This window comes from Balaenoptera ricei, chromosome 3 (assembly GCF_028023285.1).
Source record: "Balaenoptera ricei isolate mBalRic1 chromosome 3, mBalRic1.hap2, whole genome shotgun sequence".
Classification (NCBI taxonomy): Eukaryota; Metazoa; Chordata; class Mammalia; order Artiodactyla; family Balaenopteridae; genus Balaenoptera; species Balaenoptera ricei.
The window spans coordinates 173,107,221-173,129,096 of NC_082641.1; the positions used below are offsets into that span (position 1 = coordinate 173,107,221).

At 46.7% G+C, this 21,876-nt stretch overlaps 1 protein-coding gene across 1 annotated transcript in view; it reads right to left on the reverse strand.

The window, feature by feature from the left end:
- The window catches only part of CACNA1A (calcium voltage-gated channel subunit alpha1 A), a 236,845-nt gene that overhangs the window by 89,707 nt on the left and 125,262 nt on the right, over positions 1-21,876 (reverse strand). The window contains exons 7-11 of the mRNA XM_059918274.1: positions 14,716-14,819; positions 13,518-13,633; positions 12,354-12,410; positions 11,002-11,091; positions 2,244-2,453 (exon numbers count right to left, since the gene is read on the reverse strand). Coding sequence (XP_059774257.1) covers positions 2,244-2,453; positions 11,002-11,091; positions 12,354-12,410; positions 13,518-13,633; positions 14,716-14,819 — 577 coding nt within the window. The remainder of the gene's footprint in view (positions 1-2,243; positions 2,454-11,001; positions 11,092-12,353; positions 12,411-13,517; positions 13,634-14,715; positions 14,820-21,876) is intronic.

Genomic DNA, 21,876 nt, shown 5'->3' on the forward strand with positions numbered 1-21,876 from the left:
TTTTTCTAGTTCTTTGTGATTTTACTTTCTTTTTCTTTTTTTTTGGCTGTACCGCGCAGCTTGTGGGATCTTAGTTCCCCAGTCAGGGGTTGAACCCGGGCCCTCGACAGTGAAAGCACAGAATCCTAACCACTGGACCACCAGGGAATTCCCTGTTATATCATTCTTTTAAGAGGTGGTTTGAACTGACTGTTAAGGTCTTTCCCACTCATTCCTGATTGAAACTTTCCCTTAGTTTTAGGGCTCCAGGGAGCTCCTAGTGTCTGAGGGAAACTCTAGGGTCTCCAGAGCCCCTGGGACCAAAATGTCAGCAAGGGAAATCTGTCCATAACATCTGGTGTATTCCAAGAACCACCAGAAGAAACTCTGGGAGAACTTAAGAGTTTCCAAGATGCTTGTTCCCCAGTTACCATGGAAATATGATAGCTGGTGATGCACAAGACCTGAGAGAATTACTTATCTGTAGCACTAGTGGGTCTGGAAGAACTTTCAGGGTCATCAAATCCAATTTCCACCAAGTACAGAAGAGGAATTTGAGACCCAGAGAAACGACTACACTTCACTGATTCCAAGACACATATTTTTGTTCACATTTTGACATCTCCGAAACTGGGGTGTATCTTAAAATTGGCATGTCCTAGTTTAGATGGCAGCATTGTTTTATTTCTTAGTGGCACATAAAATAAAAATAAAAGAGTGCCTTATAATTGAAGATGTGTTTGATTGATGGACAATGGTAAGAGCTTGTCCAAGGTCACACGGAGAGTTAGGGGCAGGGCAGGCATCAAGACCCCAGGTTACCTGGTAATCAGGGCAGGGATGTACCATCAGATACAGCTTGGACTCTGGGTTCAAATCCTGGCTACATCACTAACTAGCTGTGTGACTCTGGGCAAGTTGCTTAACCTCTCTGTGTTGCAGTATTCTCAACTGGAAATTGATAATTAAAGGACGTTTACAGACACAGAGGCCCCAGGCAGGAAGTCCCAACCCCCTGTTCCTGAACCAGGACAGATAGAGCAAGGTGATTAGTGGGGAGAATATGGGAGATTAAAAATAGGCTATGAGAGGAGGTTAAGACAAAAAGTAAATAGTCCTCATTTATAAGTGACTCCAGGGGGACTAAATGCAATTACTAAGGTTGGAACTAGGTCAGGGCTCTCGGAAGGAGAACTGGCCCCTGGGGAGTGTCCTGGGGGGGGGGCGGTCAGCCAACGTGACTGGGAACAATGAGGGTTACAAGGAGACAATGACCTGGACCAGGCTCCCAGGCCTCTCTAGGCTGAAGACTCAACTTGTCCAACGGTTGTCTGGGTTAATTCTGAACCAGGTCAGAAGTGCAGAGAATCTACAGACCTAAGTCAGACAAGCCAGTAGATGTAGGAGGAGGGCAGCCAGCAGGAAAAAAGGTTTTGGGGAGCCCTTACTCGGGGCCCATAAGCCAGAGCCAAGGTATCCACTTGCCTTCCCCACTGTCCAGCCATTACTCTTGTTGATTCCTCAGAGCTCTTTACTTTTTAAATCCTGCTCAGAGGTCTCTCCACCTTTCACTGCTTCTTTTCCCCCAACCTGGTCATCAGTTTTGATACTATCTCATATTAATTCCTGAAATCTGGGAATAGGCCCAGAAGGGCAAAGCCTTGGAAATCCTGGTACCTACTGAGGGAGCAAGATGTTTTCACACTTGTTAGAGGGTATCTTCTAGGAATGAATCCCAGACATAAGGAAGTCAAAAAGGACAGGAGATGAAAGGGGAAAGAAGCAGAAGGTTTGAAAGAAAAAGGAAGAAGCAGAGAGTCAGAAATGAGCATAGAAAATGGGTACAACATGCGGGTCACTTTTTTATCTCTAATGTGCCCCCATCTCTCAACCATAAATTATTTGATTCCCAGAGATGCACCTAGAAATCACATGTATGTTTCTGTCTCTATCTGGCTGTCTTGCAGTCTCTGACTCTCTCTGTCTCTCTTCCAATGCACCCCTATGTGCCTTTCTTAGAAAGTGATCATGGAAGTCTCTGGTGGCCTAAATTACAGCTTCCAGCTCAGGCCCAAAGAAATTGGGTTCTGTCACTGTGGCAGCAGCAACATCAGCCCCCAAGTTGAGTTGTAGACATGGCCAAATGAAAGGGCAAAGTCAGTGAGGACCAAAGAAGGAACACATACCATCAGAGGAAGAGAACTGGAAAAAGGGTGTGAGGAAGGGATCAGGGAGCCGTGGGGGCGGGGCCAGGAGGTACTCACAGAGGAAGTCGGAGAGCCACTCGGGCTGGTTGTAATGAACGATAGCGACACACAGCGTGTTGAGGGCTACCAGACTGAGCACAGTCCAGTAGAAGGCCTGAGTTTTGACCATGCGGCGGATGTAGAAACGCATCCTCCTCTCCTTTTTGTGAAAAAAAGTTGAGTTCTCCAGCTTGGCACTTTTAATGCTGGCTCGGGCGAAGGGAGACCCTGCCAGGGAAAGGATGGAGAATGTCAAGGTGTACCTGCAGAGGAAATTAACCGATGCATGGCCCAGGCATGGATTGTGGCCAGGGAATTCATTAGCCTCCCAAGCAAGGAAGCCCCTGGGAACCATCATGACCTTAGCTTTCCAGAGATGGAGCTTATGAGAAGGTGATGTCCCTGAAAATAATAGTATTGGAAATAACCAATGAGCGCTCAGGATGTCAACGGGGAGGCTGATGGCTCTTCATTGCTGGAGCCAACTTTCTGTATCTTCCTCTCCTGGCCATGTCTGATGACTCTGGGGGGTCATGCTACAGGGTGGGATAATGCAGGAGCCTCTGCTCAGGACTCCCAGTGTAGAGGCAGGCAGCAGAACTGCATGGACCATACTTGGAAAGCCTCCAGGAGGAGGTGTGGATAGGATCCTAGTTTTCCATGGACATTTCACTTTAGAAATAATCACCAAAGAATGAGCCAGCTGTGCCCTCTGCCTATGTATATTTTTGCTCCTAAGCATTTACAAGGTACCTACTGTGCCAGGCTCTGTCCCAGGTGTTCCAGATACACGTTAACAGAGTCCTGCACTCCTGGGACTGATACTCCAGCGGGGGAGACAGAGAGCAAACATAATATAATAAATAGTAAGTTAATAGTGTGATGGGGGACTTCCCTGGTGGTCCAGTGGCTAAGGCTCCACACTCCCAATGCAGGGGACCCGGCTTTGATCCCTGATCAGGGAACCAGATCCCACATGCTGCAACTAAGAGTTCACATGCCACAACTAAAGATCCTGCGTGCCGCAACTAAGCCCCGGCACAGCCAAATAAATAAATAAATAAGTAAATATTAAAAAAAAATAGTGTGATGGAAAGTGAAAAGTGCTTTGGAAAAAAGAGAAAGTAGAGCAAAATAAGGGGACTGGGACCCCCCAGGAGGGACCACTGGGCAGGCTGCAGTATTAAATCAAGTGGTTAAGGTGAAGGGGTTGGCCTGAGTTACCTTAGTATCTTAGGTACCTTATGCAGAGGAAATAGCAAGTGCAAAGGCCCTGAGGCAGGAATGTGCCTGCCTGCCATATTTGTGGGAACAGCATAAAGAGAACAGTGTGGCTGGAGTGGAGTGGTTCAGGTGGGAAAAGGGAAGAGGTGAGGGCAGGGAAGAGACTGGGCAGGTTGTGAAGGGCCTTGGGGGCTGTGGGGAGAACTTGGGCTTTTGTTTTGAGTGAGGTGGGAGCCATGGAGGGTTTGAGCAGAGGAGGGACGTGACCTGACTGGGGTTCACAGGTGTCCCCTGGCTGCTGTGGGGGGAACAGACAGTGGAAGGCAAGGGCAGGAGCAGGGAGGAGGTGACTGCTCTTGTCCAGGCAAATGATAATGGGGCCACCACTCCATAGTGGCTGAGAAGGAAGAAGAGTGGGCAGATTTGGGATGCATTGTTTAAGGTAGATTTCGATGTTTGCTGATGGACCGAGTGTGGGTGGAAGAGAGAGGGAGAAGTCAAGGGTTTTGGCCTGAGGCCCGGGAGGGATGGGGGGGAGGTTCAGAGCTCAGTTTTGGATAGATTGATTTTACCTTCTAAAATACCTCCTCTTGAAAATCTTCCATTGCATTCATTTGTTTATTGTCCTTCATTGGTTCATTCATTCTTTCATTTATTCATTAGTGTGCTCATTTGTTCATTTATTTGTGCATTCATTCATTTGTTCACTCATTGGTATGTCATTCATTCATTCATTCATTCTTTCATCATTTGTTCATTCATTAGTGCATTCATTAATTCACCAATTTGTTTCTTCATTCATTTATTCACACATTCATTCATCCATCCACCCATCCATTCATTCATTTGTTCATTCATACGTTCATCCATCAAGCACTTCATCAACCTCATCACACCAGCCAGGCACGGGACACGGAAAACATCTCTCAGGATGCCACTTCCTATTAGCAAAATTCTAAACAGAGGTTGTGAGTTGGCACCCCAGGGGCCATACTGGTTCATCCTGGGTTTGTGAAAGTTAAAATGATTGGTCTACATTTAAAAACTAGGAGATTTTCCATAAAAATATGGATTTCAGCTTCTCATGAATGAAAATAACAGCTGACATTTTTTGAACATTTAGAAGGCACTGCGGGGGATGCATTTTACACAGTAAGCTCCTCATCACAACCTTAGGAAGTAGGGACCGTCATTAACACCATTTTACACCCTGAGCAAACAGAGACTGAGGGGATTCCAGTAACTGGCTAAGAAGTGTCGAGTTAGCTCAGAGCCTGTGCTCTCGGCCACCGTGCCGCACTCACTCCTGGAACGTGTGGCCGTGAGGAAGGGACCACATTCCTGCCCAGCAGCAGTTGGCCAGGTCCGGTGGCTGGATCCTCCCCTCATGTCCATCACCTGCCTGACCCCACGGGCATTGGGAACCCTAGGGTGGATCTTCACACCCCTTCCCACTTGGGACATTTCTGGTCCTTATGGCTCCCAAAGATGTGCCCAGACCCACAGGCATCCACAAGGCTTGGCAATCACACCAGGCAGGAGGCCCCTTACCCCAACTCCTGCTGGAGCCACATGGAAACCCAGCTCCATCACCAACCGGCGAGTGACCTTGGGCAGATGACCTCGGACAAGTCACCTTGCATCCTGGGACTCCAGTGCCTTCCACCTCACAGGGCCGTTGGGAGAAATCAATGAGTTAATACCCCCTAGCATGATGCTGGCACATCATGCTTATTGGTAAGATTAAAATCTCTTACTACAACCCTAAGAGCTGAAATCAAGACCTGTTCACATACCAGCGCCTGGAGGAAGTCTTTCCTGATCACAGGGCCTGGAGACACATCCCATAATAGGCATCTCACTCATCAGGAATGGAGAGGAAAGTGAATATTAACTGAACACCGCATGCCAGGCCGTGTGCCAGCTCTGTACTGTCTCCTCTATTTATTGCATTTCGTACTCACTCTGACCCATGCTCCCTTTTTCTTTTTTTTTTTTTTTAAAGATTTATTTATTTATTGATTGATTGATTGCTATGTTGGGTCTTCGTTTCTGTGCTAGGACTTTCTCTAGTTGCGGCGAGCGGGGGCCACTCTTCATCGCGGTGCGCGGGCCTCTCACTGTCGCGGCCTCTCTTGTTGCGGAGCACAGGCTCCAGACGCGCAGGCTCAGTAATTGTGGCTCACGGGCCCAGCTGCTCCGCGGCATGTGGGATCTTCCCAGACCAGGGCTCGAACCCGTGTCCCCTGCATTAGCAGGCAGATTCTCAACCACTGCGCCACCAGGGAAGCCCCATGCTCCCTTTTTCTATACACTCTTGTCTATGCTTTTCCTCTGTGGTCTGGAACTGTAATTGCTGGCAATCCTTAGATTTTAAAAATAATTTTAATAAGCTATTTTATGAAACCCCATATATCTAAGATATCAATTTCAATGTGGAATCGATAGAGAAATACATTAAAGAAATATTTTACACTCTTTTTTTTTTTTGGTACTATGTATTCCAAATCTAATGTGTTAGTATGAAGCACATTTCAGTTCAGATCAGCTACATTCAAGGAATCAAGAGCCAGAGGCGACCAGTCCTAGTCAGGAATGTTCCATGGTGAGGACAGCAGTATGGCACCACCAAGGCTGAATCTTGGGATTTGGGGCAATTTATATGCTCTTCAAATTCACTGTAAATTGAAATAGGTGTTTCCCAAATTGTGGGTTGAACTGCCCTTCAAAGAGATGTCCCTAACCCCTGGTACCCGTGAATATGACTTTATTTGGAAATAGGGTCTTTGGAGATGACATCAAGTTAAGATGAGGTCAGACTCGATTAGACTGAGCCCTAAATCCAATGACTGGTATCCCTATAAGAGGAGAAGAGACACGGAGACACACAGGAAAAGACCATGTGATGACAGAGGCAGAAATTGGAGTGAGGCAAGTAAAAGCCAAAGAGAGGGCTTCCCTGGTGGCGCAGTGGTTGAGAATCTGCCTGCCAATGCAGGGGACACGGGTTCGAGCCCTGGTCTGGGAAGATCCCACATGCCGCGGAGCAACTAGGCCCGTGAGCCACAGCTACTGAGCCTGCGCGTCTGGAGCCTGTGCTCCGCAACAAGAGAGGCCACGATAATAAGAGGCCCGCGCACCATGATGAAGAGTGGCCCCCACTTGCCGCAACTAGAGAAAGCCCTCGCACAGAAACGAAGACCCAACACAGCCATAAATTAAAAAAAAAAAAAAAAAAAAGATGTTAAAAAAAACCAAAGAAACAAAGCCAAAGAGAGCCCAGGATTGCCGACAACACCAGAAGCTAAGAGAAAAGCGTGGGGGCAGATCCTCCCCCAAAGTCTTCAGAGGCAGCAAGGCCCTGCCAACATCTTGATCTCCGTTTGGACTTCTGCCCTCCAGAGCTGTGAGAGAATACACTTCTGTTGTTTTAAGCCACCCAGTTCGTGGTACTTTGTGACAGCAGCCCTGGCAAACGAATACAGCCCACACTGAGCTTTTACCCTTAAAACCATCTAAATGGAATCTGATTTTCCTAAAGAACCTGTGTTGTGATGGCAGATTCCATTCATGGCTCAATTTTTCCTAACAATGACTCAAGGTCCATATTTCAGCAGTCAGTTGATCAACTTCTACATGAGACTGTTTTGTAATGTGTTTATCAAATGAGCTGACAGCACAGTAGATCATCAGTTACATAAAGCTGCACTTACTAGGGTACAACATGAGGGCAAATGCCACACAGTTCCTGCCTGACTTTGAAACACATTATTATTATTATTATTTTACATAAATAAATAAAGGTAAAGGCATTTCCTTGTCAGAACCCTGGAATTTCAGAGGTCTCTTTCAGGATTGTTTAGGAAGCCCCTGCTAGCATAGGGGCCCCTTCCTGTGGGTTTTTGATCTATCAGGCAAGGGAGCTGGCTTTAGGTGGGTTTGCCTGTAGCAAACCTGTCCTGGGAGAACAAGCCACTGGCCTGTGTTTTGGACCCATCTACAAAGTTGAAAGTCACCTGCTTTCTTAACAGAGGTGCTGTGGGACAGCGCTGGCACTTATTCAGTGTGACAGCTTTCAACTTCGGTTTCTCGTCTTCCTTTTATCACACATTTATCAAATGCCAGCCTTGAATCTGGGTTCTCCAAGTAGCAAGTTTTCTTATGTCAGCCACAAATTCGAGCCCCGGGGTCTCCCACAGACAAACCCTCTGTGAATCTATCATGGCTTCCTGGATCACCCCCACTCCCCCCTCGTTAGGAGCTGAACCATAACCTCCCACAAATTCATATGTTGAAGTTCTAAGCAACCCCCACCCTGCCCCCCGGGATCTCAGAATGTGACTGTATTTGGAGAGAGGGCCTTTCAAGAGGTAATTAAATTAAAATGAGATCATTAGGGTGGGGCTTAATCCTCTATGACTGGTGTCCTTATAAGAAGAGGAGATTAGGACACAGACACACATGGAGGAAAGACCACGTGAAGACACAGAGGAAGACAACCATCTATGAACCAAGGAGGAAGGCCACACCAGAAACCAACCCTGCCAACACCTTGACCTTGGACTTCCAGCCTCCAGGACTATGAGAAAGTAAGTTTCTGTTTTAAAAAAATAAGTCACCCAGTCTGTGCTATTTTATTATGGTGACCCCAGTGAACTTATAACACTCTCCCTATTGCACGTGAAGCCCAGTTAAAAAACGCCTCCTTCACGAAGCTTTCTTTGCTTTTCCACCAGACAAATTCCTTCCTGCCTTGTATAGCTCTTAGACTCCTTATAATTAGTCTCTGTTGCTTTTAAGTAACTTTAAACTTGCCTAATTACTTTTCTGATTTCAAAAGTAATGCCTGTCACTAATCCATCCATTGCAGGAACATGTCATGGAGAAAGTGAAAATCCTTTGCAATCCCTCCAATTTCCACATCTTTAAGTACCTCTCACACTTCTTAATATTGTTTTAAAAATAGGACCACACATTTTACATTTTGTTGTACAACTAGCTTTTTTTCACCAAAAAATATATCTCAGACATCTTTCCATGCCATAGCAACTCCATTCTTTTTCCTGGCAGCAGAGTATTCAATTGTATATAAATACTATAATTTCTTTAACCATCTCCCTATTTGGGGGCACATGGGTGGTTTCTGGTTTTTACTTTTTTGAATACCAGAAACAGTGCTGCTGAGAAGAGGTTGGTACATAGATCTTTTGCATACGTGAAGAAATGTTTTGAAGCAGAAATTCTAGGTCAAAGAATATAAACATCAATAATTAACTAATGCCAAACCATACATCAGAAACACTGCAACCTACATTCCTGACAACGGCATATGGCTATGCCCATTTCTCCTCATCGTTGCCAACACTGGGTGGTATCACTTTTTCATCTCTTTTAGAAGGACTGATGAAAAATAATATCTCCCTGTTAATTAAGAACAGGTACCCAATCTTATCCATAGAGGAGATCTTGGGTACCCTGTTTTTTTCAGTGCCTGACATTTAATAAATGTGGTATAGACAAAAAATATTTGCCTATCAAAATATAACAAAACAGATTAGAAAAATGGAAGCAACCTAAATGGGAAAAGATGTGGGACAGATGTAATGGATCAAATTCACAGAGCATTGATGGAGCATTCCAATTCCTGAATTTGCTGGAAGGAGAGAAACAGATGTGTCCACAAGTGGAAACAGGACTTGTTCATCATTACGAGGAAAAGAGTGTTTTGGCTAGAAATTAAAAATGTAAATGAAAACAAGCTTTAAGGTATCATTACAAACCGACTTATCTGGGAAAGGAAATTAAACGGGTAATAGGCAATGGCCGGTGTGGGAGAATCCATGAGTGTCTGCATACTTGCCAGGTTTATAAATGGGTTCAATGTTTTTGAAACTCAGAATGGCTCTGTGAATAATGAGTTAAAAACCTGTTAATATCTTTGATCCTATAATTATCCCCAAGGAAATCCACCCAAAGGGTGGGGGGAGTCATTGTACGTAAATGTTCCCAGCAGTGCTCCTCGTAAGGGCAAAAATTGGAAACAACTCAAACACCATATAATAAAGCCATGCTGAGCAAATCATAGTGTAGCCACCCTCTGGAGTGTGGGACAGTGACGGAAATCATTTTGAAACTCAGCAGTAAGCTTATAAACTAGGGGTGAATGAAAAAAGCAGAGTATGAAGTAGTTGGTTCCTGGGGATTAGAAACACGCGTATATTTTGATTTTTTTTTTTTTTTGGCCGCGCCTCAAGGCTTGTGGGATCTTAGTTCCCCGACCGGAGATCGAACCCGTGCCCCCTGCAGTGGAAGCGCCGAGTCCTAACCACTGCACTGCCAGGGAAGTCCCAGAAACACGTGTATATTTTGAATTCCCTCCATCTCTCATCCTTGCCTCTATGCTCCATACACCCCATCAGCCTTAATGCCTTCTCCCCTCAGAGTCTTGTCTTATTTCCTCTGCCTGGAAGCTCCCCCACCCACTCTTCATAACTGGAATTTTTATTTTTATTTATTTTTATTTTAATTTTGCTGTACTCATGCAGCTTTCAGGATCTTCGTTCCTGCACCAGGGATTGAACCCACACCCTGGGCAGTGAAAGCACAGAGTCCTAACCACTGGACTGCCAGGGAATTCCCTTCATAATCGGAATTTTTAAAAACCCATTTCAAAAGATAGTAGGGTCTCCTTGGAAAAGATCGAAAGCAACACAGTCTCAATCAAGAGGGGTGAGAAGGAAAGAAGTCAATGTCCTCTCCCACCTCAAACGCTGCCCTTGGAGATAACCAATAGCAACAGCCTGAGCACAGCCTTCTCTCTGCTCTCACTGCCATGGTGAACTCCTACCCACCCGTCAGTTCTCAGTGTCAATGTCACCTCCTCTGAGAAGCCTTCCCTGACCACACTCCACTCTTCCAGAGCAGGCTGAGTGCGGGGCGTCTCCTCTGCAGTGCTGTTATCATGACAGGTTTATTTGTGTAATGACCTGTTTAATATCTATTTTCTGCACTGGACGGCAAGCTCCACATGGGTGGGGATTTGGTCTCTGTCTTGTTCACAATTGGGCACCTAATAAATGTAGCCCCTCAGTGAGAACTAATGAACAATAATAATCTTATTCATAAATAATTAATGAATAATAATATTAGCCAATATCACGGGGACCTTATTCTCTACCACACGTTGTTCTAAATGCTCAATGTGGATTATTATTCTTATTCTTTTGGCTGCGCCACACGGCACGTGGGATCTTAGTTCCCCGACCAGGGATGGAACCTGTGCTCCCTGCGGTGGAAGCGCGGAGTCTTACCCACTGGACTGCCAGGGGAGTCCCTATATGTAGACTATTTAGTTTTATTTCTCCTCCCAATAATATGAAAAGACACGCTCTGTTGTTATTCTCATAATCATGTCATCTGCCCCAGGACACACAGGTGGGAAGGAGCAGAATCAAGACCCAAATCTAGGCAGCCTGGTCCCCCAAGCTCTCACACTCCCATCTCGAGGGCGATCGGTAATACACGACTGCCAGGCGGCGGCGGGAAGACTTACCCACGGAGGCAATATCGGCCAGCTGATCTTCAGCCTCCTCGGGGTTGAGCAGGTCTGTCTTGCTTTTCTTTATGGCGGCTCTCCGCAGAGCTCCAACAATGGAAACATGGCAAGAGAAAAAGACGTTACCCTTTTTGCTACAAAAAACGACATCGACTGAGTGTGTCCTTGGGTGCTGGGCGCTCTACCAGGGACTTTCTATGTGTTGTTGGATTTTACCCACGTGGTGGTCTGGTTTGATGGAAAGTAAGAGCGTGCGCGTTTCACAGATGTGGAGACAGAGGCTTAGGGAGGTTACATGACTTTGCCCAAGGGGTAAAGATGAGAACCAAGTCCCGTTCAGTCTGACTCTAAGTCTGGGCTCTCAGCCGTCATTTTCCCTCTAGGAGCCCTAGGATTGGATATGTAGTGACTCCTATGAAAACAGCCCACCCCTCAACCTTTAGCACACTTGCTAGGTGGGCTGGGACTGTGGAAGCCCTTCCTCAGTATTTAGGTTCTCCACCCCCAAGAGCTCGCCGGGGGACACTGAGTGCAGGCATATACTTCCAATAAAGTGATTTAGACACCCCCAAGGGTAATCTCTTTCCCTCCCCCCAAAATCCATTTTGTAACCCACTGGGATAGGGCCCCAGCTCCTTTCCTTCCTTCTCACTCCTGGTCTCTTCAATCCAAAGTCATTGCTCTGTCTAGACAACTTTCTAACATGTGAGACAACTGTCTTTAATAGTAAGCTGGATTCTTGGTGAAATTATTTTTTTTAAATTTAATTCATTCTATTTTTGGCTGTGCTGTGTGGCTTGTGGGATCCTAGTTCCCCGACCACAGATTGAACCCGGGCCACTGCAGTGAAAGCACCAATTCCTAACCACTGGACTGCCAGGGAATTCCCATTGGTGAAATTATTATTATTTATTTTACTTAGTGAACACAAATGGGGCTGACCCCGAGCCAGACACTGTTCTATGCATTCTATTTGCAATAATTAATATAATCCTCATAAACAATCAACTAAGGCAGGTATGATTATTATCGTGCCCATTTGACAGATGGGGAAAATGGAGGCACAAAGCAGAAGAAGCTGGGCACGTGGTCAAAGCAGAAAGGGCAGGCAAGAAATGGAAACCCTGTGTCAAGGTCCTGAAATTCCTCGAGGAAGCAGATTCCCACCATTCCCTTTAAGCTTCCTGAGCCTGACCTGGTCTTGTGCTTGTTCTTGGCATCACCTGGGCCCTGAACATCCATTCCCTGGAAGCCCCCTCAGAATGGAGTAGCCTGTCCCCCCAGCCCCGGCTCCTCCTGTGTCCCCTGGGACCCACCCCCACCCCTGGAGCCAGGTTCAGAGCAGTTACCATCAAAGGGATGTCTCTGCTCCCCGTCGGTTTCATCCTCGGCGAGGATCACCTCTTCTGAAGAGGAAGAGCACATAGTTAAGCTCCAGTGTCTGGAGGACTCTCCTGGGGATGGGTTCCCTTGGACCAAGAAGGAGAAGGGTCCTCCTGGCCACTCTACTCTCCCCTTGCTGAGTGACAACTCAATCAGCCAGAAATGTGCTGCTCACTTCCTTCTGACTCCCAGCCCCACTTCAACGATGGTCCTAAAGCCAACATCATCCCTACCTCCTTCAAAATAAAAACCGACCTCCTTACCATAGCCTATAAGATCTTGCCTGATTTGGCCCCCGTCACCTCCCTGTCCTCCTTTTCTCCCACTCTCCCCCTCACGCTGCTCCAGCCACACACAGCTTCCTTGCTATGACTCAACTCTCCTCCTACCCCTGGGCCTTTGCACTTGCTGTTCCCTCTGCCTGGAAAGCCCTTCCCCTAGACATCCACATGGCTTCCTTTTTCACTTCCTTCAGGTCTCGGCTCAGAGGTCACCTCCTCAGAGAGACCCTCTCTGATCACCCTGCCTTCTCCGACTGTTTTCTGCCTCCTACTCTGTTTTATTTTTCCTCTCAGCATTTGGCAACATCCAACATTATATGTATTTGGTTATTTTCTGCTCTATCACTAGACTATCAGAATCCTGCAGGCAGAGACCAAATCTCAGTGCCTAGAACAGTGCCTGGCACACAGCAGGTGTCCCGTAAGTGTTTAAATAGCTGAACAAATAAACATGTACCTACTGTATGTGAGGCACTGCTCTTCTTAGGTGACTTAGCTGGGATTACCTTAGAGACTCCTCAAACAGCCTTATGAGGTAGGTACTATCATTATCTCTGTTTAACAGGCAGGGAAACTGAGGCACAGGGAGGTGAGGTGCATTGCTAGGAGGTGGCAGAGTTGGGATCTAAACCAATGTCTGATTTTAAAGCTCTTAAGTGCTATGTATGTCATATCCTGGCTTCATCCCGCTGGATTCTTGTTGCTAAAAAGTGGAACTACCAGTGCAGATCCTCTTTCTCCTCCCATCATGACCCTTCCCTCATCCATCTCCAAACTGCATGCATGACCCTCTGTGTGCTCCATGGCCTGGGATTTCAATTCCTGAGCCCCAGGATGAAAGGGCCTCACCTGCTTTCGAGATCCACTCCATGTACCCATTGAGTTCTCGTTCAATCTGTTGCTGCCGCCTCAGCTTCAAAAAAGCCCGCCGGTTCTCTACCCGCTCCCTTTCTTTGGCAAACTCCCTGAAGAAGCACAGAAGAGTCAGGTCTGGCTCTTTTAGAAATTTTAGGGAGTCTGTGTATGTGTATGTTTGGGGATTCAGAATCCCTGGAGGGCAGTTCATTTCAACAAGAGGAATCAGGTCTTCTGAGAGAAGATCAGAACATTACAGGAGTGGGTATTTCTGCCAGCTTCCCACATTTCCCAACAACTGCACCCAGTCAGAGAAAAAAAACAAAACCATAAACCATGCCATGCCAACCACTGCTGGCTGCATACCCCATTCTCATTCTCTGTACTCCTGGCTAAAGAATAGTTCCATCCCTCTTTTAAGTTAAGTTAATGACACATGAGCTGAAGATTTCTGCAGCAGCCTCACTTCTGTGATATAGGACTTTTCCAGTTTCCCTTCTTCCTCTTCCTGTTTGGAATGTGAGATGGCTATCTTGTGAGCATGAAGCAGCTATCCTGAGACCATGAAGCATCCATGAGATTGAAAGCCTCCAATAAGGATGTCAGAGTGGAAAGCTAGAAGACGCTGGGGTCCATCATGGCACCATGGAGGTACCAAAATGAGAGAGAAAAATGAAACTCACTTATGATTAAGCCAGAAAAACAATCTTGGGGGTAGGGGACAATGTGTGTCATGAAAATGCATGGTTGATTGTATGCTACGATTTTATATTTGGAAAATAGGGGAGGGGGGAAACCCAACCAATTGTTTCTTTAAAAAAATGTAAATTATAGAAATTAAAGCTCTATAGACTTTTCTTGTGTTTTGGGTGGTGGGCCTGAAAATTTTGAGAAAACCTTCCAAGTGAGAGGTCTAAATTACAAAGAGGCTTCCCGCCCCCTGGGTGGAGGTAGCTCAGTGCCAGCGGCACAGCTTGGTGAGTGAAGGCTGGGCTGGATTTCACCTCCCATGCGTCCCTTCACTGGGTGCCTCCAGCAGTGCACAACTTATGCACCTGTACATGGCTTGCTGATAACTGTCTAATAACCCAAAGCAAGAGAAGAGGCCTATTCTCTGCCTGGAGAATGATGGCCTCTTCCTGGGAAAAAGATGGTGAGGGGGAGTGGGATGGGGGGAGTAGCAGACACTTACCCAGACAGCACACCCAGCACGAGGTTCAGCATAAAAAAGGAGCCGATGATGATGAGGGGGATGAAGTACAACCAGTTCCAAGTGTTCCCTGAGGCATCGTTGCTCTATGGGGGGGTGAGGAAGGAAAGCAGGTGAGCACTGAGTGGGACTCAGGTATGACCTGACAGGTGAAGGAAGGGGGAGCTCTTGTTCTCCTGGGACTCTGTCCTCGAATGTCCTTGGCCTGTGGAGTCCTAGAGCTCTGGTAGCCCAGAGAGGGAAAGAGAGCACAGGATCAACCAGTGGGGGAGACTCCAGAGGTACCACTAGAAGGACAAAGCCCCCTCCTAATCATGTAGTCCTCACAGGACCAGAAACCAGCATGAAACTCAGGAGGACTCCACAGATCAAACTCCAGGAGGAGAAGGAAAAAAAGCTCATTGAAATGTAGAAATGAACCCCCAGTTCCCTCCCTTCTCCCCCAAACAGTCATGATGGCAGGGTCTGATAATCAGGTTAAATCACCAAGCCAGATGGCAGGGCCGTGAACCTTTTCCTTAAGTGTCTCCCTCCTCTATTGCCTGCAGCCTCAATGTCAACCACAGAAAAATTCCCAGAAATGCCCAGATCAATTTTCAAGGGGAAGAAGTCCACAAATAGAACATTCTTCTCTGGGAGAACAGAACACTGTGCCAATAAGTGAGAGGAGGGGAAGAAAATCAAGAACAGAGAAAGAAAGAAAGAAAAAAAAACCCCAGCACTTAAAGAGTACTTATTTGTGCCAGACATTCCTCTAAGCATATTACCTACATTGGCTTATTTACTCGTTTAATTCCCATGATGTCCCTATGTTATTGTCATGCACTGAGGAAACTAAGGCCCAGAAAGACAAAATTGCCAGCATGAGGTCACAGAGCTAGACAGTGGTGGACATGGGATTTGAACCAGGTGGCCAGGACCCAGAGCCTGTAGACTTAATCTCTGTGCTGGGGAAGCCTTCTGGTGGTTCATCAGCTCTATGGCATCTGAGAATGTGGGGGGGGGGGGCCCCAAATGTGGCTTTAAAAGCTCACCTTTAAAAGCACTTTCAGTGCTACTGCTGCCCTGCAGAAAGGCTAAAATGAGAACGACTGACACTGGTGCTGTGAATCTGTGGAGGAACTGGAACTGTCGCATGCTGCTAATGGCAGGGTAACATGGTGTATGAGTTTCTTTTGGCTGCTGTAATAAGGAACCACCAAGTGGGTGGTTTAAAACAACAGAAATTTATTGGTTCACAGTTCTGGAGGCTAGAACACCAAGATCAGGGTAGCAGCAGTGTTGGTTCCTTCCGGAGGCTCTGAGGGAGAATACGCCTCTCCCCTGGTATCTGGGGGTTTGCTGACAATCTTTGGTGGTTCTTTGGCTTGTGGATGCATCACCCTGATTTCTGCCTTCATCAACACATGACTTTCTTCCTGAGTGCATGTCTGTCTCTGTGTCCAAATTTCCCCTTTCTATAGGGACACCAGTCATATTGGATTAGGGCCCATCCTAATGACCTTATCTTCACTAATTACTCCTGCAATGACCCCATTTCCAAATAAAGTCACATTCTGAGGTACTAGGTGTTAGGGCTTCAACATGTGCATTTTGGAAGGGACACAATTCAATCCATAATACATGGTACAACCACTTTGAAAAATGGGTTGGGAATTTCTACTAAAATTAAATCATGCACCTTCACTATGTCATGAACATTCCATTCCTGGGATGTTATCCAACAGAAATGTGAACCTGTGTATGCCAAAGACACATGCAAGAATGTTCATAGTGGTGATCTTCGTAACAGCTCCAAACTGGAAACAAACCGAATCCTTCTCAACAGGAGGGAAGATAAATAAATGGAATATTGTGCAATGAATGACTGCTATCCACCACATGAAACTTTACAGACTTGGCATCAAGCAAAAGAAGCCAGACAGAAAAGACCATATACGTAAGATTCCATTCATGCAAAATACAAAAACAGGTAAATGAGTTGATGATGTTTGAGGCCCAGATGGAGTATCCTTTGGGGAGGGTAGTGACTCTGGAGGGAACAAGAGGGGGACCTTCTGGGGCTGAGAAGGTTCTGTTTCCTGATATGGGTGCTGGTTACACATGTGTGTTCAGTTTGTAAAAATTCATCACATGTGATCTGTGAAGTGTCCTGTATGTGTATTTTACTTGAACCAAAAAAAAGTTGTTTTTTTTTTTTTTTAAAGAAAGTCAACTTTACCTTAAAAAGCAAGGAAATTCTTTTTTTTTTATGTATATATATTTCCTGCATTTGCTTTATTTATTTATTTATTTTCGTATGTGTTGGGTCTTCGTTGCTGCGCGGGCTTTCTCTAGTTGCAGAGAGCGGGCTTCTCTTGTTGCGGGCTCTAGGCACGCGGGCTTAGTTGCTCCGTGGCATGTGGGATCTTCCCAGACCAGGGCTCAAACCTGCGTCCCCTTCATTGGCAGGCGGATTCTTAACCACTGCGCCACCAGGGAAGCCCAGCAAGGAAATTCTGACACATGCTACAACATGGATGAACCTTGAGGACATTATGCTAAATGAAATAAGCCAAACACAAAAGGACGAAAACTGTATGATTCCACTTATATGAGGTTCCCAGAGTTGTCAAGTTCACAGAGACAGAAAGTAGAACGGTGGGCAGGGGCTGGGGGAGGGGGATGGAGGGTTAGTGTTTAACAGGGACAGAGTTAACAGTTTTGCAAGATGAAAAAGTTCTGGAGACGGATGGTGGTGACAGCTGCACATCAAAGTGAATGCACTTAATGCCAATGAACTGGACAGCTAAAAATGGTTTAGATGGTAAGTGTTAGGTTATGTTTATTTTACCACAATAATTTAAAAAAAAAGAAAAGAAAACAAACAAACCAAAAAAGCCAACTTCCATGATGGACACAGACAGGTTCAGGGGACAAAGAATATGCCAGTCCCCTGCTCACACCCTTGTTCTAACAGAGTTCCAATGCTTTGCTTCTTTTTTTTTTTTTCCCAATGCTTTGCTTCTTGAAGGTTCTGGAAGAAAGAAAAGGGTCAGCAGAACAGGGGTGGAGAGAAGGCAGGACTGGCTTTGTGCTTCCCCCTCTGCTGCTGCTGCTGTGGCTGAGGCCTTTTCGTCACCATTTCTTAGGGTTAACTATAGCCCAGGGAGAGACAGCCGGCACCGGCCAACAGAAGAAAAAAGTCTGGCTATCTCAGGAAGCAGGTTTGGGATGGAGACGGAGCAGTGGGTGGGCGGGGGGCGAGGGGCAGGACTGAACGGGGAGAAATGGCTGAGGCCCTTGGTACCAAGGCAGACCCTCCACCCCAGGATCTGCCCACGCCCCAGCTCCCTGATACGCTTAGAACCACCTGGCCCCATGATGCTGCCCGGCCTAAAAGACACTCACAGTGCCAGGTCCTCAGCCTACTTGAGCTCATTTAATCCTCTCACAAAAGGTGGTATGTAATCCTCCCCATCTTCCCGGGTGAGGAAACTAAGGCACACAGAGGTAAAGTCCCATGCCCAAGGTCCCTGTCGTGGGCTGCATTGTATCCCCCTAAAAGATATGTTGAGGGACTTCGCTGGAGGTCCAGTGGTTAAGACTCCGTGCTCTCAATGCAAGGGGCACAGGTTCAATCCCTGGTCAGGGAACTATGATCCCACATGCTGCATGGCACAACACCCCCCACCCCCCCCCCCAAAAAAAGATATGTTGAAATCCTAACCTCCAGTACCTTTCAATGGGACCCTATTTGGAAACAGGGTCTTTGCAGCTGCCATCAACTTAAGAAGAGGTCATGATCGTGGGCCCTAGTCCACTATGACTGGTGTCCTTTTAAGAAGAAGAAATAACAGGTGAAGACAGGGACACACAGGGGAGAGGACAGCCATGTGACAACGGAGGCAGAGACTGGAGGGACACAGCTGCAAGTCAAGGAATGCTGAGGGCTGACAGTCACCACCAGAAGTCAGGAAGAGGCAAGAAAGAATTCCACCCAGAGTCTCAGAGGGAGTAGAGCCCTGCTGACACCTTGATTTTGGACTCTGGCCTCTAGAACTGTGAGAGAATACATTTTTGTTGTTTTAAGCCATCAGCTGTGGTACTTGGTGATGTCGGCCACAGACAAAGAACACAGTAACTGAGCTACTAAATGGCAGAGGTGCCACCTCCTGACCCCATCACTTCCAGGCTCTGCTCTCCTGTCATTCTCCCCCTGGATCACTCCAGCCACATGGCCTTCCTGTAGCTCCTCAAACGCACCAAGTACAGTCCCACCTCAGGGCCTTTGCACCTATTGCTTCCTCTGCCTGGAATGCTCTTCCCCCAATTTCCTACATGGCTCCCCTCACCTCCTTCAGATCTCTGCTCAAAGGTCACTTTCTCGGGCAGGGTTTCCCTGATGGCCTTTTACAGTTGCACCTTCATTTCTAATCTCATTTCCTGCTCTATTTTTCCCTTAGTGCATCTCCTCCTCTATACTTATTTCTCCTGCTCATTGTCTGTCTCCCCACTGTCAATTCCATATGGGGCAGGGACACTGTGCTTTTTTCCCACTGCTGTATTCCCTGTCACAATGCCAGACATGCACGCAGTGTCCAATAAATGTTTGTTGAATGACTGAATGAGAGGTGCCTCCCCACACAGCCCACATCCTCCACCCCAAGCTGTGCTCCCTTCTCCCTCCTCTCTCCTTCTTCCTCCCTTGTCTTGCTTTTCCCTCCCTGGGGACTAGGGTTCTGCTGCCTGATTTTAGAGATGCTCGTTCTCTTTCCAATCTAGCCCAGATGACTCAATTCCATGCTGTGGATCCAACAACTCACAGACAAGAAGCTGGCAGAGGGTTGGGTGCAGTTTTTGATTAGTAGGTGGGCTTTCCTGGGGTTTGCTCAGGAGAAAAATGGGAAATATATTTCCCAAGCCGAAAGACTGGAGCTTCCTTGGCCGTTCTGTGATAGCACAGAATGTGGGGGACACAAACCTCCCATCCTGGGTCTTACCTCCTTTGGCAGTTCAGGTTAAGCGTGGGTGTGCTCATGAGTCTGGGTGTGGGGAGGAGGGAAACTGCTTGCTTGTCAAAGTCATTAACACCAGAAAGATACACTCACAAGATAGCCTTGTCTTTCTTCCCAAGGCTCAAAGAGTTCCACTGCCTGAAACGCCATTCTTCATTAGTGCTGTCACTAAATATGTCCTGAGATACGGCAAGATGGCCCGTCCCTGTCTCCCTGTGGTTGGCTGAGGGCCATATGATGAGTGCTGGCCAATGAGGAGTGAGTGGAAATACCTAAGTCACTTTTGGACCAGAGCATTGAACTGCCAGTGTGGGACCCTCCAGGGCTCTCTTTCCTTTTGGAATACCAACTGGTAATGCTCTAGGTGCTGGTTGCTCCATTAGCTAGGTCCCAAGTGACTCTGCTGAGTATAGCTCCCTTCTTCCTCACTGCCAACCTGCACTGGACATGTACCAGAAAAGACATTTGTTGTTAAAATCACAGTGATGTTGGAGAATGTTTGTTACTGCAGCATAACCTAGATTTTCTGATTGATACACCCTGATATTTCCTTGGTTCACTCCTTTATCTCCTTTAGACTTCTCTCAAATATCACTTTCTCATTGACTTCTATATGGCTCTCAGGAGGCAGATGGGGGAAAAGAATGTTTCCTGTATGTCTGACAGAGAAATTAATGTTCAAGATTACAATGAGCTGGTTGTCCTCTGAGCCTCTGCCTGGAGACAGTTTCTCCTAGATCTTGACTTGGTTGATTCCCTCTCATCACTCAGCCTTTCATTCTACTGTGCCCCCTCTCAGAGAAGCCTTCCAGCCAAAAGGGCTTGCCCCTCCTCACAGCACAGACAGAACTCTCATTCACTTCCAAGCATGTTTTGCTTTCTGAATCATTTTGTCAATATATGCATTTGCATTTGAAGTCCCTGTGGGCGGATTGTTTAAATAATAACAATGACAGGGAAATGTATTTATCCCAAGTCCCAATGATCAGGCTGTTTCCCTGGGAAACGAAGAGGCAGGTGGGACAACAACGGTCACTTTAGTAGAGCCCGTTTGAGCTGACAAAACACCCCTTGATTCTCAGAATCTCCAGTGGATGGGGAAACTGAGGCTGAGGGAGATGATTTGCCTGGCTCACACAGGGTGCGGATGGCACAGCTGGGGCTAGACCCACCATTCTGGTTTGTATCCGACAGATTTTTTTTTTCTACCTCACTCCTTCACTGCACTTACCATAGTATTTTCTGTTTATAACAATTGGCCCATGAGAGCCTTAAAGGAGAGGGAAAATACTGATTCACCCTCTCACTGTTGGTACCTAGCATGATGCCTGGTGCTTAGCAAGCGCTCAATACTCATCAAACAAATGAATGGCTGAGTCCCAGTAAAATCCTTAAGTGCCTTCTGTTTTATGGCTTATTTTCCTCTAATTTTTCGAGCATGGTTCAGTCAGAAAAAGTATAGATGATGTAAAAAAAACAACAAACCTCAGCTCCAGAGAACACCCAACTCCCCAGCATAAGGGATAAAAATGGGGTGGATTTGACTGTGAAAGAGCCAAAGCCCCACAGTGGCCATGAGGGAGGTTGTATGTCTGTCCCAGTTTGTACCTGTTATTAAATTATGCGACGCCTGTTAATTCTTTTTTGAGTTCTCCTTTCCCCATTCACTCTCAAAACTGTCCTGGTTTGGGCAACGAATTATATGGTCTTTCTGCCTCTGAGGTCTCCTGTCACCTCCCCTGGCCTCTTCAGCTCCCTTGCTCACCCTCAGTCCCTCAGTTCCAGCCACATGGGCTGCCTGGCTCCTCACAAATGCCAGAACCACCGCTGCCTCAGGGCCTTTGCACTGGCTGTCCTGTGCACCTGGGTCTCTCTTCCCTGACATACCTACATGGCTCTCCCTCACCTTTTTCAGGTCTTATTAGAAGAACTTCAACCTCTCACCTTGAGGATCCACAACCCCTCTAACTGCTTTATTTTTCACCTGAGCTTTCATCACCCTCTTACACAGGAGTTGACAAACCACCACCCATGCGTGCCACCTGTTTTTGTACATTAACGTTTATTGGCACACAGCCATGCCCATTCATTATGTATCTCCCCTGTGGCTGCTTTTGTGCGACGAAAGCAGATTGAGTAGTTGTGA